This window comes from Bombus pascuorum, chromosome 17 (assembly GCF_905332965.1).
Source record: "Bombus pascuorum chromosome 17, iyBomPasc1.1, whole genome shotgun sequence".
Lineage (NCBI taxonomy): Eukaryota > Metazoa > Arthropoda > Insecta > Hymenoptera > Apidae > Bombus > Bombus pascuorum.
Window position 1 is genome coordinate 520,171 of NC_083504.1, and position 14,688 is coordinate 534,858.

The window sequence follows — 14,688 nt, forward strand, 5'->3', positions numbered from 1 at the left end:
GTTTTCGCAGTGTGAAAGTTATATGATTGGATTTATTTTCATTTATTTTGAAGCGCCATTTGTGGAACCACTCTTCCATAGTCGAGACCTCGCTGGAGAGTAGAGGAGGCAATTTTCGGGCCTGTGTGCGAGGCTAATAAGGCTGTATCGTCAGCAAATGTCACTGTGGTTATATCTGTCGAAGTTGGTAAGCCTGCAGTGTAGATGAACAACAGGGGTCCGAGGACACTACCTTGGGGCATGCCAGCTTCTGTTGGAAATGTTGAGGTTATAGCGTCTAAGTCATGAATCATCAAGTCCATGAATTGTCTATTGGTTAGGTAAGATTTTAGGATGGAGTAGCAGATGTGTGGTAGAGTTTTCTTTAGTTTGAACAATAGTCCTTCATGCCATACTTTATCGAATGCCTATTGAATGTCTAGAAATACCGTAGTGCAATTTTTTTTTTTTTCTAAGTCTTGGGTGATTTTGTGAATTACATGATGAATTTGTTCTATCGTAGAATGTTGCTTTCGAAAACTGAATTGGTGATCTGGTAGTGTTTTTAGATCCTCTAAAAGTGGAAGGAGTCGTATCATTAGCATCTTCTCGAATAATTTGGACAAGGTAGGCAGAAGACTAATTGGGCGATAAGAGCTGGTTTCATGTATTGGTTTTGCAGGTTTGGGAATGAGAATAATCAATGATATTTTCCACGGCTTGGGATAGTATTGAAGGCGAAGAATTGCATTAAAAATGGAAGTGATGATTGCAATCCCTTTTATGGGAAGCTCCTTAACGGCTTTGTTACTTATCAGATTATGCTCCGATGCTTTTTTGGGGTTTAGACGTCGGATTCATTCTATGACTTCTAGTGATGAGAAAAGGCTCAATAGGAGGAGACATCTGGAAGGGAGAGTGCAGGTATTCAGTTATTTCATCTGGAGTAGTGGGGGGATATGGTTTGAAGACGTTAGTTAGATGACTGGCAAACAAGTTAGCTTTTTGTGTAGGGCTAGGCGCCTATCCACCTTGCGGACAGCGAATTGGAGGGATTGTTAGCGGAGGACGAGAGAGTTTCCTGGATGCCTTCCATAGTGAGTAGTTAGAGTTAGCTGTGGAAGATAGATTGGCAAGGTATTTTTGAAAACAGTCGTTTCTATAGTTTCTAAGGGTTTTAGTGACTTTTCTTGTTGCATTATTTAGCTTGCGCTTGTCGTCGGGTGTTCTGTGGCTCTGCCATATTCTTCTAAGTCTGCGTTTTTTTTAATATGTAGTGGGGATATTTGTGTTTATTGTCGAAGCTCTTCATAGATGCGGACGAACGGATAGCGTTTACTATGCTGGTGTTTAGGTATTCGGCGGCTGCTTCTATATCTTCGTTTGTTTTTAAGCGAATTGAGGCTGATGTTGTATGATTGAAGATTTCCCCAAAGAGTTGCCAGTTGGTGAGTTGGTTGTGAATAAAGCCATTAGGTAGATTTTCAATAATTGTTGAGTTAATTATTGCTATTACGGGTGAATGATCTGAAGAGAGTTCCACAGAAGATTTGATTTGGACATATCTTGGTGAGATGTTTTTGGTTATGAAGAAGTCTAATAAGTCAGGTAGTTTGTTATTATCAGTGGGCCAGTAAGTGGGTTCGTTTGTACTGAGATAACTAAGTCTGTTGGTGTTTATACTGTTCAGTAGATTTTTATCTCTTGCTGTAATAAGTCTGCTGCCCCATTGGGTATGTTTAGCGTTGTAATTTCCTTCTGCTATGGATCTATTGCCGAGGTCTTCGAGGAAGTTATCGAAGTCCTCTTTAGAGATAGAATATCTAGGAGGACAGTATACTGCTGACGTGGTGATTGGACCATGCCAATCTTCTATTGCTACGTTTGTGGCTTGGAGGTGGTCCTTTTGGAATGATGGAAGCTCATAATATTTTATGCTGGTTTTTATGATAATTCCGGTGCCGCCATGGGCTTTTCCGCTGGGATATTGGGTATAATAGAAGTTATGACCATTTCTTTTTAGGTAATTTTTATCGGTGAAGTGAGTTTCAGATATGAGCATTACATCAATTTCTTGTTGTTTTAAGAAGAATTCTAGTTCGTATTTGTGCTGAGCTAGATCGTTGGCATTCCAAAGAGCTATGTGTAATGGTTTTATTTTACGTCGCAGTGTAGTTTGCTTACAAGGAGTGTAAGCAGTGATAGAAAGCTTTTCAATTGCTCTGATTGTTGTTCGATTAATTTTTCGAGCCTACCGAGGTTTTTCGTGCTTTGTGGACTGAGAACTGGGACTGGAATATTTTGGGAATGTTCATTATGGATTATCGGTCTGCTTTGTACTCCTTGAACTACCGGAGCATAGGAGGTTGAAGGAGTAGATAGTTTTTGTGGGCTGAGTGTTGGAATCGTGAGGTCCTTTACTCTGGGTTTGGGGTACTTGTTGTTATATAGGGTCTTGTAGGCTGAGCAGCCTTTGTAGTTCGCAGGGTGGTCTCCTTGACAGTGGATACATTTCGCAAGAGTTTCTGCTGATATAGTGCATTGGTCTGTAGAATGAGGACCTACACATTTGACGCAGCAGTAATTGCGATTGCAATATTTTTGCGTGTGGTCGTATCTCTGGCACCTTTTACACTGAACTATCTCTTTTTTTTGTAAAAGGTGGTTCGAATTTTATTATCGTGGTTCATTAATCGGTTGATATTATATATTTCTTTGTTTGACTTTTGCTTTAAATCAACAAAGAATAAGGATAGTGGGTTTTTTGTAATTGTATGTCTTATATTGCTGATATTGGTAACTGCATGGCCAAGATTTTGGAGTTCGTACTTCAGTTCGTCTAAGTTAGCAGAGTGATGAATGTTGCGTACTACCACTCGAAAGGGTCTTTCTTGTTTTAGTTGATAAGTGTGGAATTTAGCGTTCAGGGTTTTTTGCAGCTTTGTTAGTTTTCTATAGAAGTCTGGATTAGTCGGCAGAATTTTAACCTGATTATTTTTGATTTTTAGTTGGTAATCTTCTTTGTTGATGTCTTTCTCGATAAATTTGATCATTGTTTGAATATCGATGACGTCATCAATGAAGATTGGTGGGGGAGGAGGAGTCTTTTGCTTTTGTTGGCTTGGTGGTGTTTCTATTACGTCCATAGTATGGATTCTAGTAGTTCGAATCTGTTGTAAGTGGAGATATTTATATTTTTGTTGGGTGAGTCTAGCTTGCGTTTTTTGTTGTCGTTTGTATGGTTTGGAATGTGGGACAGTTTGTCCTTTTGTCACGAAGGAGGGAGAATAAAGCGGTTATAGCTTTGCTCGAGTGAGCTAGTTCCAAATGTTTGGGACATCTTCGACCTAGTTATGGCTGAATATGTTATATATAACTCTCAACTCAAATATCGATCTTACGACTAATTTTGTATGGTGGCGTGTGAGAGCACGAGGTACGAAATAATCCTAACAGAGTTGAGGTGAGACTTTTGGCCATGCTCTTTCATTTGCGAAAGGCTGTTAGGACGACGGAGTAGAACGACTGCCAGCTTCACAGTTTTCAATATTACATTTCCTTGGGTTTTGCACTTCCGCTCTCAATTCAGCTCGGCCATCGTTTAAATCATCCTCTCGATATCCACGCAATACAACGTAGGTGGAACATCCTATAGATACTGAAGCCGATATCGTTACTCTATCTCCGGCTATTCAACAATCAACAGAATTGATTATTATAGCGTAGGCGGATGTATAAGTAACGTCTGCATAAGCAGAATTCAATGGATAATACTAGAATTGTTTTATTAATATCTCAGAAACCAATAAATACTATGCTAATAAATACTATGCTAACATTTCATCTCCATCCTCCACTCAGGTACGTTTTGGAACTACAGCTGCAATGTTTACGACTATGTGATGCTTCTATTCGAAATATAAAGCCGTCGAATTTTTTACATAGACTTACTGTTGTTATTTCTATATTCAGAGATAGGATCACAATATCTATTATTTTATTCTTTGGATAAATCTATCACACCGTTTTGAACCGAAAAACCTTTACTGCACATTCTTACGTGGACTAGGACTCTACTTAGACACAAAACTTACATGGAAGCGACATACTAAATCAATTATAGACAAAATACGGATAAAAAGAAGACAGATGTACCGGCGAAACTCTAAACTCAGTATGGAAAATAAACTAAAAATTTACAAAGCGATAATAAAACTAATTTGGACGTACGGAATACCATTATGGGGTACAGCAGCAATGAGTCACATAAATAAACTAGCGTCGCTACAATCGAAGATATTCAGAACAATAGTCAACGTCCCATGATATGTCAGAAACGAGGATACACGCAAAGACTTCAAAATATCAACGACCAAAGAAGAAATCGGCAGTTACGCAAAAAAATACAAGGAAAGAACGGCAACACATCCAAACTAGCTAACTGCTGAAGCGAGAAAAACTCATAAAAAGAAGACTAAAGAGAAAACACCCCACTGACCTCACTAAAGAAATAAAATAGACAAACTGGAAGATGATATCCTGCTGGGGGTAGTCATCCACATGTTATTTAGCAATAAAGCTAAAAAAATTGAGCGAATGTCCAGCTGGACAAATTGTAAAGTACAAATTAAATAATAATAAAAAAAATATATGTATATAGTGGAAGGCAAACGATTTATCCTGAAAGGACTATCGAAATTTAAAAATTTAAATATTAGAATCTCTTTGCAAAGTATATATTTAAATTTTTAAGTTAACTGTCATTGAATTATGAATCAAGTGATTAACAGTAATAATTCATTGGCTATTAGTAACATTTGTAGTATTCCAAGTTTATTTTAGACATATAAATATTTTATATTACTGCATTTTACAAATAATTTTTCTTTGTGTAGACGGCAACTTGATTTGAGTGATAGGAATTGGGGAGAAAGTAATCGTCGACGATTTGTATAGCTCACAATTAATTGGGGAAACATCCGCCATACACACAAAACGCGCCCCCCCCCACACACACGCACGCACGTACGTACACAAAATAAAACATGAATACAAATAAAAGCAAGGGCGTGAGACACGAGCGTGCACGCGGACCAAGTGCAATACCCATAACTGAGTTCACTAAATGAGTTTCTTTGTTTATACCAAACCAGTTCTGTGTAAAGACTATACCTTTCTTTCTTAAAATAAATGCATTTCCAAGGAAAAATAGGGAAATACCCGCCCAGCGAGTGGATAATCGCGGTTCGAATCCCGATTTCTATCTATATTTAATTTGATTTTATTTCAATTTTTCACTTTCATATTGTTTTAATGTACTTTTTCTTTGTTGTAATTTCTAGCCACGGATGGGCGGTAGCAAATTACATGTTTCACAACTTAACGAAGCATTACATATCGACACCCATTCTGAACCAATACCGTAAGTTTCTTTAAAAAGTTCCAAATAAATTTAAATCTCCATGTTCAGAAAGTTACTCATTTTAATCGGTAAAAATATTTAGGAAGAAAATTTGTTTTTGAACAAAATTGCTTCATTATTAATATCGCCCTATTATTGAAAAAATTCAAGTTGTACATATTATTTATTTGATATTTCAAAATATATTTCAGTTCTTCATAGTATTATTAGATAAACTTCTATATAAAATAAAAACAAAAGTAACAAATAACAAATTCCAGTTCTGATGTCAATCAGATTGTGTGTTCTGATCTTTTCCTTCACATTTGACGATAGAATTACAAATTGCATTTGTCTTTTATACAACCTTCGTCTTAATACCTCAAACATATCGTGTTTTTTAGTTTCGTGTATGATATATTTCATCGTATATCATAATATGCAGATATTTTATATCTGTTTCTTTAAGTGTTGATAAGACATCTTTTAAATTCGAAATGGCAATAAACATAATCGTATTAAACAGACATTTGGTCTATCTATTAAAAACTATGACAGGTATTATATTTTGTATGTTTTATGTATTTTATATGAAATTTGTGCATTTTTGTCTTTAAATTTCGCACAAATAGATAAAAATTTATAGTTTACTTATCAAATAGACTTCAATTTAATGGAATCAGTAAAAACAATTTTCCAAATATCTTTTCAGATACCGAGCTCTCTACAATTACAGACCACAGAACGAAGATGAGCTCGAATTAAAGGAAGGTGATACGGTGTATGTGATGGAGAAATGTGACGATGGTTGGTACGTTGGTTCCAGTCAAAGGACTGGTTACTTTGGTACATTTCCCGGAAATTACGTGGAACGATTGTGAGAAATGACAACAAGCGATATCGAACCGCCGTCGTTTACTTTTTACCAAAGCAGTAAAAAATCGAATCGTTAATAAAGATAAGTTTTAAATGTTAACGATAAAGTTCAACGATACTCTTGTCACTACGGTCTTTTCCTATTCGTATATTTTCAACGCTAATGGAAACGTAATATATAAGATAAAAAAGAAAGAATCAAGAATGAACGCATAAATATATAAAAAAAAGACACAAGCTAATCGAAACTTTATCGTCGGATTCACCAAAAATTCATGGAAAATGAAATCTAAACTTAAGGCTTCATAACATATATGTAGTGTATAATAATATTTAGTAATTTACTATACAACATTCATAAGAAACGTATGCGTCAGGACGACGTTACCAGAACATCGAAGTAGAAAATGAACATGATACGATTGGGTATGTTTTATCCGTATATCTTTATCTAGATCCACGAGTTATCAAACCGGATCTGTTCGTGTGAACGAAATAATGTATAAATAACATGCCACTGTTCACAAACCCAAATTCATCGAATCCACTGTTCGTTAAAACGAGATCATTGCGAAGGTTACATTTGACAGGTCGGCACGAGGAGTTTTTATCAAGCCTATGTAACTTCTATATAATTATACAACCTTCGTCGATCCTTCTATCGGGAGGACTATATAGTTTCAGTAACGAACAAAATCATTCGTATTAGCCGTTTAACTGATCAAGCGACAATCGTATTGTATAGTTTCTACCTACTTACAGAGAGATGTTTGAGATCGAAAGTCTACTGTAAAGTAAAAAAGAAATCTTGTGTAAAAAAAATATATATGTATTAAATTGAGTATAGTTCCCGGATGTTAATCCTCTACTGGTACAGTTGGGTTGTAGCCAATTTACAGTTTCAGTTGGATCATTTCATCATAGAGTACTTCATTTCAATGCATTAAGATCATTTATAGAGTTTTTGTAATATAAGATATAGGACACAAATTAAGATAAAATACCTTAATTCTTTCAGAATGTAATAAAACAGTGAAGAATTTGTAGTCTAGAAAATAATCAAGATTTCTTGTATTTCTCAGACATAGAGAAATATTTATTTTTAGTTTATAAAATTTCAGTAAATTCTAATAATTACTTTATCAAGCTTTCTTGTGTTTCTGACGTCAAATTCAATTTTTTTAACTCCAGTACACTTTAATAATTACATCATCAAAATTTTTTGTACTCCTAATATCGGATATAAAAGATATATATTCCTTACAGCTTTTCAAAATTTCAAAAAATACTTTCAATAATTACGTTATGTATGATAGTATATAAACTATGGAATTTTAATGGGTATCATAATTGACAATTTTCCGCATTGTTTGCATTTTTCTTATATTACACTTTCAAAGAATTAAAATTAGGTGATCTATACATGTTTTAAATCTACCCCCATCTATTACGGTAATATATAATTCAAAGACACCAATTATGAATTGTGTAATCCTTTTTACGTTTTTTCATATAATGGAATTTTTAAAATAGATTATATACTAATAAAAGGACACAAATTAAAGTGAAAAAAGATTAAGGAAAAGTCGACAATGTAAAAATAAATATGGATTGCCGCTTGGTCAAAAACATTCTGGGAAGCGATGTTGATTCTTCAAAGTTTATTGGATTACGAGATTAAACCGAATGATTCTGTTTTACCTCCGTTATACTTTTGGTTATACACCATTTTCTGTGACATGTAAATAAACAAGACGACCACGACGATTGCATAAAACTTTGCTAACGGCAAATTAAATTTGCGATGTTAAAGAGTCTCTGGATCAATACAATACTATCACAGCGAAGCTTTCTATGTGAAACTTTGTCTATGAAATTTTCACTACAAAATTTTCATTGCGAAATTTTCACTTCGAATATTTTTCATATGTATTAAATTTGTCAAATCTACCCTATCAAATTGCATAAAATATTACTAATTATATAAATTTTATAAATTATACAAATTACAACATACGTAAATTCTGTTCTGCGACTATAAATCACGAGAGAAAAGATATTCGCCACCGAAAAAGGAGATTAAAAATTTGCAATTTTAGCGGAAGATTTTCGCATCATTTATTACAGTAAATTTACAGCTAAAAAATAATGTTCGCTGCCACCAAAAATATTTTACATCGGTTTGAGGAATTTGTTAAAATGCAAATATCTCTTTGCCGTTAGTGAAATTACGAATTTTTACCCTATATTTTAAAACGGTTTTGAAACAAACCAAAGATAAACGTTTTGAGTAATTCGATTTCGAGCCAAGTACATAGGTAAAGTTTATGACGAACCTAGTGAGAAGTTTGTTCACGATGCGAAGTGTTAACAGCCAGTTTAGACGAAACGGTATCTTGATCGATTTCTTGATCTTACTTTCTTTATTTATCTATTTTATAATATGCATGTGAATACGTTTTCCACCATGTTTCGATATTATAGTGGTCAGAGAAAAAGGAGCATCAAAAGATATTGGATACATCCTGTTGTGAAAGATAGGTATCAATTAGATTCCTATCAGATTCCTATCAGATTCCTATCATATCTCTATTAAGTACAGATGAAATGAAATTTTCGTATGTCAATGCCTATAACTATGAGACTAGCATTAATCACGAAGTTATGGCATGATTAAGAACAGTTTTTAATTCTTATTATTGTACACAATCATTATATACATTATACATATTATATATAATCTAATTTTTAAAATTGCATTAAACACTACATTAAACATTACACTAAACACTAATTTTTAAAGTTACATTAACCCTCTGCTTGCAGTATGGTTCTTCGAGTCCCAGATGAAATTTTTGTTATTTAATTTCTGCGAAACGAAAATGTCAATCTTCGTGGTTCCTGCATTTAAAAAAGTTTGCAACTACAAGGTCTTGACTACGCAAACACTGTTTACTTCATTCAATTCAGTTCTGAATACCATGAGGGTAAAATGAGCATTGTACCTTCAGCGAACTATATTGCCATCCACATCAGTATTTTGCTAAGTGAATCTTTTTAAATGCGTAATTTTTTTTTATCTTGTTACATATATCAATTCCTTGGTGACCGCCTAAGTGTCTTGTATGATTCCTATATTTCTCTTACATTAGTAAGTATGACATATGAAACCCCCTTTTTTCGACGCGTGTCTCATATCATTTTTCAATAATAAATAATCTACACAAAAATCCCGCAAATTTAGATCTCAAAATAATTATACTATTCTAAGATTGATAAATTTCTCTTTCGAAATATTATAATCTTATGGGTAGAACCCAACAATATCATCCTTTAAATATTTGTTTAATACAGAACTGTATACCTTGAAACAAATTCCCATTTTTTCATAACTTTCCGTCAAATTTTTATTTTCATTGCAAGAAGATTTAGACATTTGGCTAAAATGTCCTTTGTATAGTAAACTAAGGATTATAATAAGTACTTGAGAATTTTTCAGATTTGTTGAAGTCCAAAACAATAAAAAACCATATCAGAGACTGAAAGAGCTGATCGCGTTAGTATAAGCCATGTTGCGGGCGGAGGGTTAAGTGCAAATATTGAAATTAGAAATGAACTAGATCCCTAAATGACAATAATTTTTAAATTGTTGATAATCGAATTTTGACAGATACATCATGTGCTATAATTTATTCGTTCATAAGATTCATTTGTTGATTATTTAGAGGGATTATATGTTAGATATGTGGCTTATGATAGAACAGTGATTATATTTATATGTGCAGTTTCATAGCTTTCTTTGTTAAGTTTATAAACTTTCGCTTGAAATTCTAAAATTTCATCATTGTTGAATATATGTAATGATGGTAAAAGACATTTAAAACATGAAATATGACAAATATTTTCTTCATTTCTGGGAAAAATTATTTTTCTGATCTATTAATTACATCATAATCTTCTTCTAATAAATTATATATTTCCAGGCTACATCTTTTAAATTTTTATCTTTATATAAATTTGTTCTTTTATCTCATCTAATGTGTCTTCGTTCCGCCAACGAAATTCAAAATTCCCTATTCATTTCTTCCATTTTCCACGTTTTAGACACACTTTATACTATACCATGATTCTTCTATAAGTACGGAAAAAAAAAGAACACGCATCGATCGATTCGATTTTATTGCCAGATCATCTTATACATTGACAAAACCAAATATCGAGAGCGAGTGCGTTAATACACAAACAATCGGAAGATGTCATAGTGACAGCTATTACACACTATACCGAATACAATTAATTCATATGTTTGGAAGTTGAACGTGCGGCTAAAATATAGAAATGTGTGAATGCTGCTAGATATTGTAAAAAACCACATTGTCCGAACTGGCTGTAGTTAGTACGTAGTTTTTTAGTGAAGATTGCTGCGGGAACGTGAAATTTTTCAAAATTAATGAATTTGAAACCGAGAGTTAATTTTCAATTCGAGGAAGGCATGAGAATTTCCTTCTATGTTTGTAGATAAATCAGTCTTGTTGTTGTTACATTCGTGAGTATCGAAGAGTAAGCGATTTATAATTGAAAGTTTGCCTTCCCAAAATAATATTTTTGTAAACATTATTTGTACTCAGAGTTATATATACATATATACATGTAAATTAATAATATAATGTATAGAAGATATATCTATATACGTATGTATACATAGTTACAATATCACACGTATATATAAAGAATATATAAGATAATTAACAACATAGTTAATCGCGCACGTGTTAAGATGCACACGCGTAATATTCACAAAAGAACGAGTCATGTTAACCCCTATAATTAGTCGTAGCTAAAAGATTTCTATTGATGTCACACGATACGAGACTCTACGATTTTCGAGAATGTTTCGTCATGACGTTTTAAGATAGTCTACTACTTAAATCTAGAAATAAAGAGGAAGAGAAGAAAATAAAAAAGATAAAAAAATGGATGCAGTTGCAAAAACAGACAATACTTATTACTATAGTAACTTCGTAAAACAAGAAAAGATAATCAAGTAGTGAGAGCATTAATCTAACCAGTTATGACTAATAATAATTGTTTCAGTTGATCGATTAATCATTGTTCATGGGTCAACCGATTGTTTTATACGCTTGAAGAAAATGCACGAGTTTCCAAAGCCTTTTTGTTGTAAAATTATTTTGCATTGCTAATTATATATCGCGTTTTTAGATTTCTTTACACCGCATATTTGTTTATTTCAAATTATTTATTTTCATTGCTTTGTTGAAATGATATTTTTGGATTTATAGGATTCTTGGAACGATAGTGATTATTTTCAAGCAATTGTTTAATTACAGATATTATAATACGTGAGTATTCTGAAATACTTTTAGAAGTTCAACATTCGTTTACCTTATTATTTTAAGTTCAATGTCGTATTATATCTTGACGTATTATATGTATATACATATAATTACTTTGGTACTTTATTTCTTTTGTTTGTTAAATTTATATAATGAATGCCTTTAATTAAATAAGTATTATTGTAACGGATGGGCTAACTAGAAGCACACAATTTTACAATTTCATATGTATCAGTCAACTTTTACTTCCGAATCAAGCAGATTTGCACGATGTTACAGAGTTATGAACGCGAAAAAATGAAGAAAATGAAAAAGGTTAATCTTTGAAATTCGTAGAGATGAAGAAAATTTTTAAATGCACATTTTTCTACATTTGAACTATATTTGAACCACGAACATGAATTATGAATTTTCTTTAAAACTCTTTAGAATTTTTTTGTATTTGTTTTTTAATAATTGTATTTCATATCTTTAATATTTCCAAACTTTATCGCAGAATGAATAAACATTATACCTTGAAAATCATTGGATCTCAATACATTGTACAATATAACATCCATTCTATTCAAATTACCCTTTTCTTTACGAAACACATGTTTATCGTATTTTTTCTTTGAAAATTCAATTACTCTGCATATAAAACTACATAAGATATTTAAATCTACATCGTGCTCCAAATGAAGTGTTACAAGCCGTTTTCTTAAAAATCAGTGAAGATGCTGACTTCATTTTTGGTATAAAAAATGCTATAGGAGAGCTAATCTTTTAGTGTAAAAAGCGACTTTTACGGTGAGAAAGAGTCCTAAATTGTTTTAAATGGTAGATGATATTAATTTTTTGTTACTCAGATAGTTTTTATCAAACTCAATAACATTTACTTGAACTATTTTTTTTTTTCTATCGCACACAATTATGATTTATGGCGAATATTTTGTTGACGTTTTGCTTGTTATGAACATGTCATCAATATCGGTTACTCCATGAATATTATCAAATGTTCAAGAGAGTAGACGAGTTATTAATAAGTCTCTAAGAAATCTAAAAATATGATTTTGAACATTTAGTAAAAAAATTATTCCGATATTTTTCATTTTCTTCGCCTCATTTTCACTTCCTCAATATTTCTCTCCAGAACAAATTTTTCAATATAATTCGGTAACTATGCATAATAAAAAAATGGTTCAAGTAAATGGTATTCAGTTTGATAAAAGTAATCCAAATAGCAGAACATTAATATCACCTCCCATTTTAAAAAATCTAGGGGCTCTCCTTTTCTCTCTAAATATCGCCCCAAAAAATGGGTTTCGCACTAAAAGATTGGTACCTCCTGTACTACTTAATTATAGGAAAAATGAAATTGATATTCATTAGTTTCTGAAAAAATTTCTTCATAACATATCTTCTAAAGATCTATATAATTACTGTATTTTCAATTTAAGGCAGACTTTTATAAATCTATTTCATTTTCAAATTATATATTTATCAACATTATCATACTATTGGATTCGTGTATATAAATCTGAAGCATCATATGTTTACATCTTCTGTTACGTACATATCTCCCCTGATATAATCTCAGGCGTGAATTTGGGAAGCGGAAGTGAAAGAAAATACTGTAAGGTGATACGTGATGAAAGGAAGATGCGAATTTCTTCGATCAAATTAAATCTTCCGAAATATCGGTCGCGATTTTCGCGAAATTGAAATGTAGAAAATTCTTATAGCGTTATGCAAGAGAAATGATAATATGGAATACCAAATATCGAGTATGTTTTGTAGTAGGCTTTTTTTAGTGACAAAACTTCGTTACATGCTAACGATCCAAGAAAATAGATGTGATGATCTAATAATAGATTGCGAATTTTTATGCATTTGTAGGAAATTTATGGGAAATGTGTAAAAATTCGCAGAATGCAGATAATATGCAAAAATATATAAAGCATTCAAAGCAGGTTCGTTATAACGAGTGGACATGTTATAACAGGTAACGGATTACCATAATCTCTACTTAGATTTCATTTCTAAATTACGTTTTTAAATACATAAATTTCCATAAATATCCACAGTCCAGGTATACAAATCTGTATATTGTTAATATTTTCAATTTATATATGCGTAAATATATAATATATAATGTATAACATAGTATACAATAATAATAATAATATATAATATAATATTTATATTATATTATTAATAATAATATGTATTATTATTTATATATTATATTATATATTTTTATATATATTATTATATTATACAATATATATATATATATATATGTATGTATGTATGATATGTCATATTCTATTGATGTTTTCGATATTATTTATATATTGGAAGAAAACTATTTATATATCAAAAATATTACTTTAAATGTCTATTATTTTGGGATAATTGTATGCCGATGAGAACCTATTCGATACAAGAATCTTTATAGATTTTGATCTTAATTTCTACGAGTCTCTATGCGTTTGCGAAGAATATACAATTCAGGAATATACGATTAATAGTATGTAATTTATGAAATTAATGACAATGTTTGAGTTACCAGTAAGTTTCCACATTATCACTTCCCCTTCGGTATTTAATTTTAACTCATTTTGTTAGATTCTTAATTCTCACTAATGATAATGTCACTGTGTATTGTATACTCAAAATTTAAATAAACCTTAGTCTGCTACCGAAACTGCAATTTTTTTAAATAAAGTAATTCAACCAATTTTGTGTCGTTAGAATGATTTGTGTTAAACATAATATATAATATTATTAAATATTATATAAAGTATTCTATACTAAAAATTTTTTGTGATTTTAAATCATCACGGCGTGCATTTTGTCATTTTTAATTTACATATTATATTTCAGTTTCAGTATATGTATAAGATTGACAGACATGAGAAATATTATTCGGAGTTTAGAACTCGAATTCGTCCATAGTTGCGGTTAATACGAACCTATCTCATTTCCAATTTAAAGATTGTATATATAAAGTCGTTTATTACTTTGTACATATTAAGTTTATAAAAGATTAAATATCGTATTCCGTCAGAATGGAATGGTAGGGATTAATGTTAC

General features: G+C 31.7%; 1 protein-coding gene across 1 annotated transcript in view; it reads left to right on the forward strand.

Moving 5' to 3' along the window:
• Window positions 1–14,299, forward strand: part of LOC132915422 (uncharacterized) — a 383,223-nt gene extending 368,924 nt beyond the window's left edge. The window contains exons 30-31 of the mRNA XM_060975216.1: window positions 5,322–5,401; window positions 6,093–14,299. Of these exons, the coding sequence (XP_060831199.1) occupies window positions 5,322–5,401; window positions 6,093–6,261 (249 nt within the window). The 3' untranslated portion in view covers window positions 6,262–14,299. The remainder of the gene's footprint in view (window positions 1–5,321; window positions 5,402–6,092) is intronic.
• The last annotated feature ends 389 nt before the right edge of the window (window positions 14,300–14,688 follow it).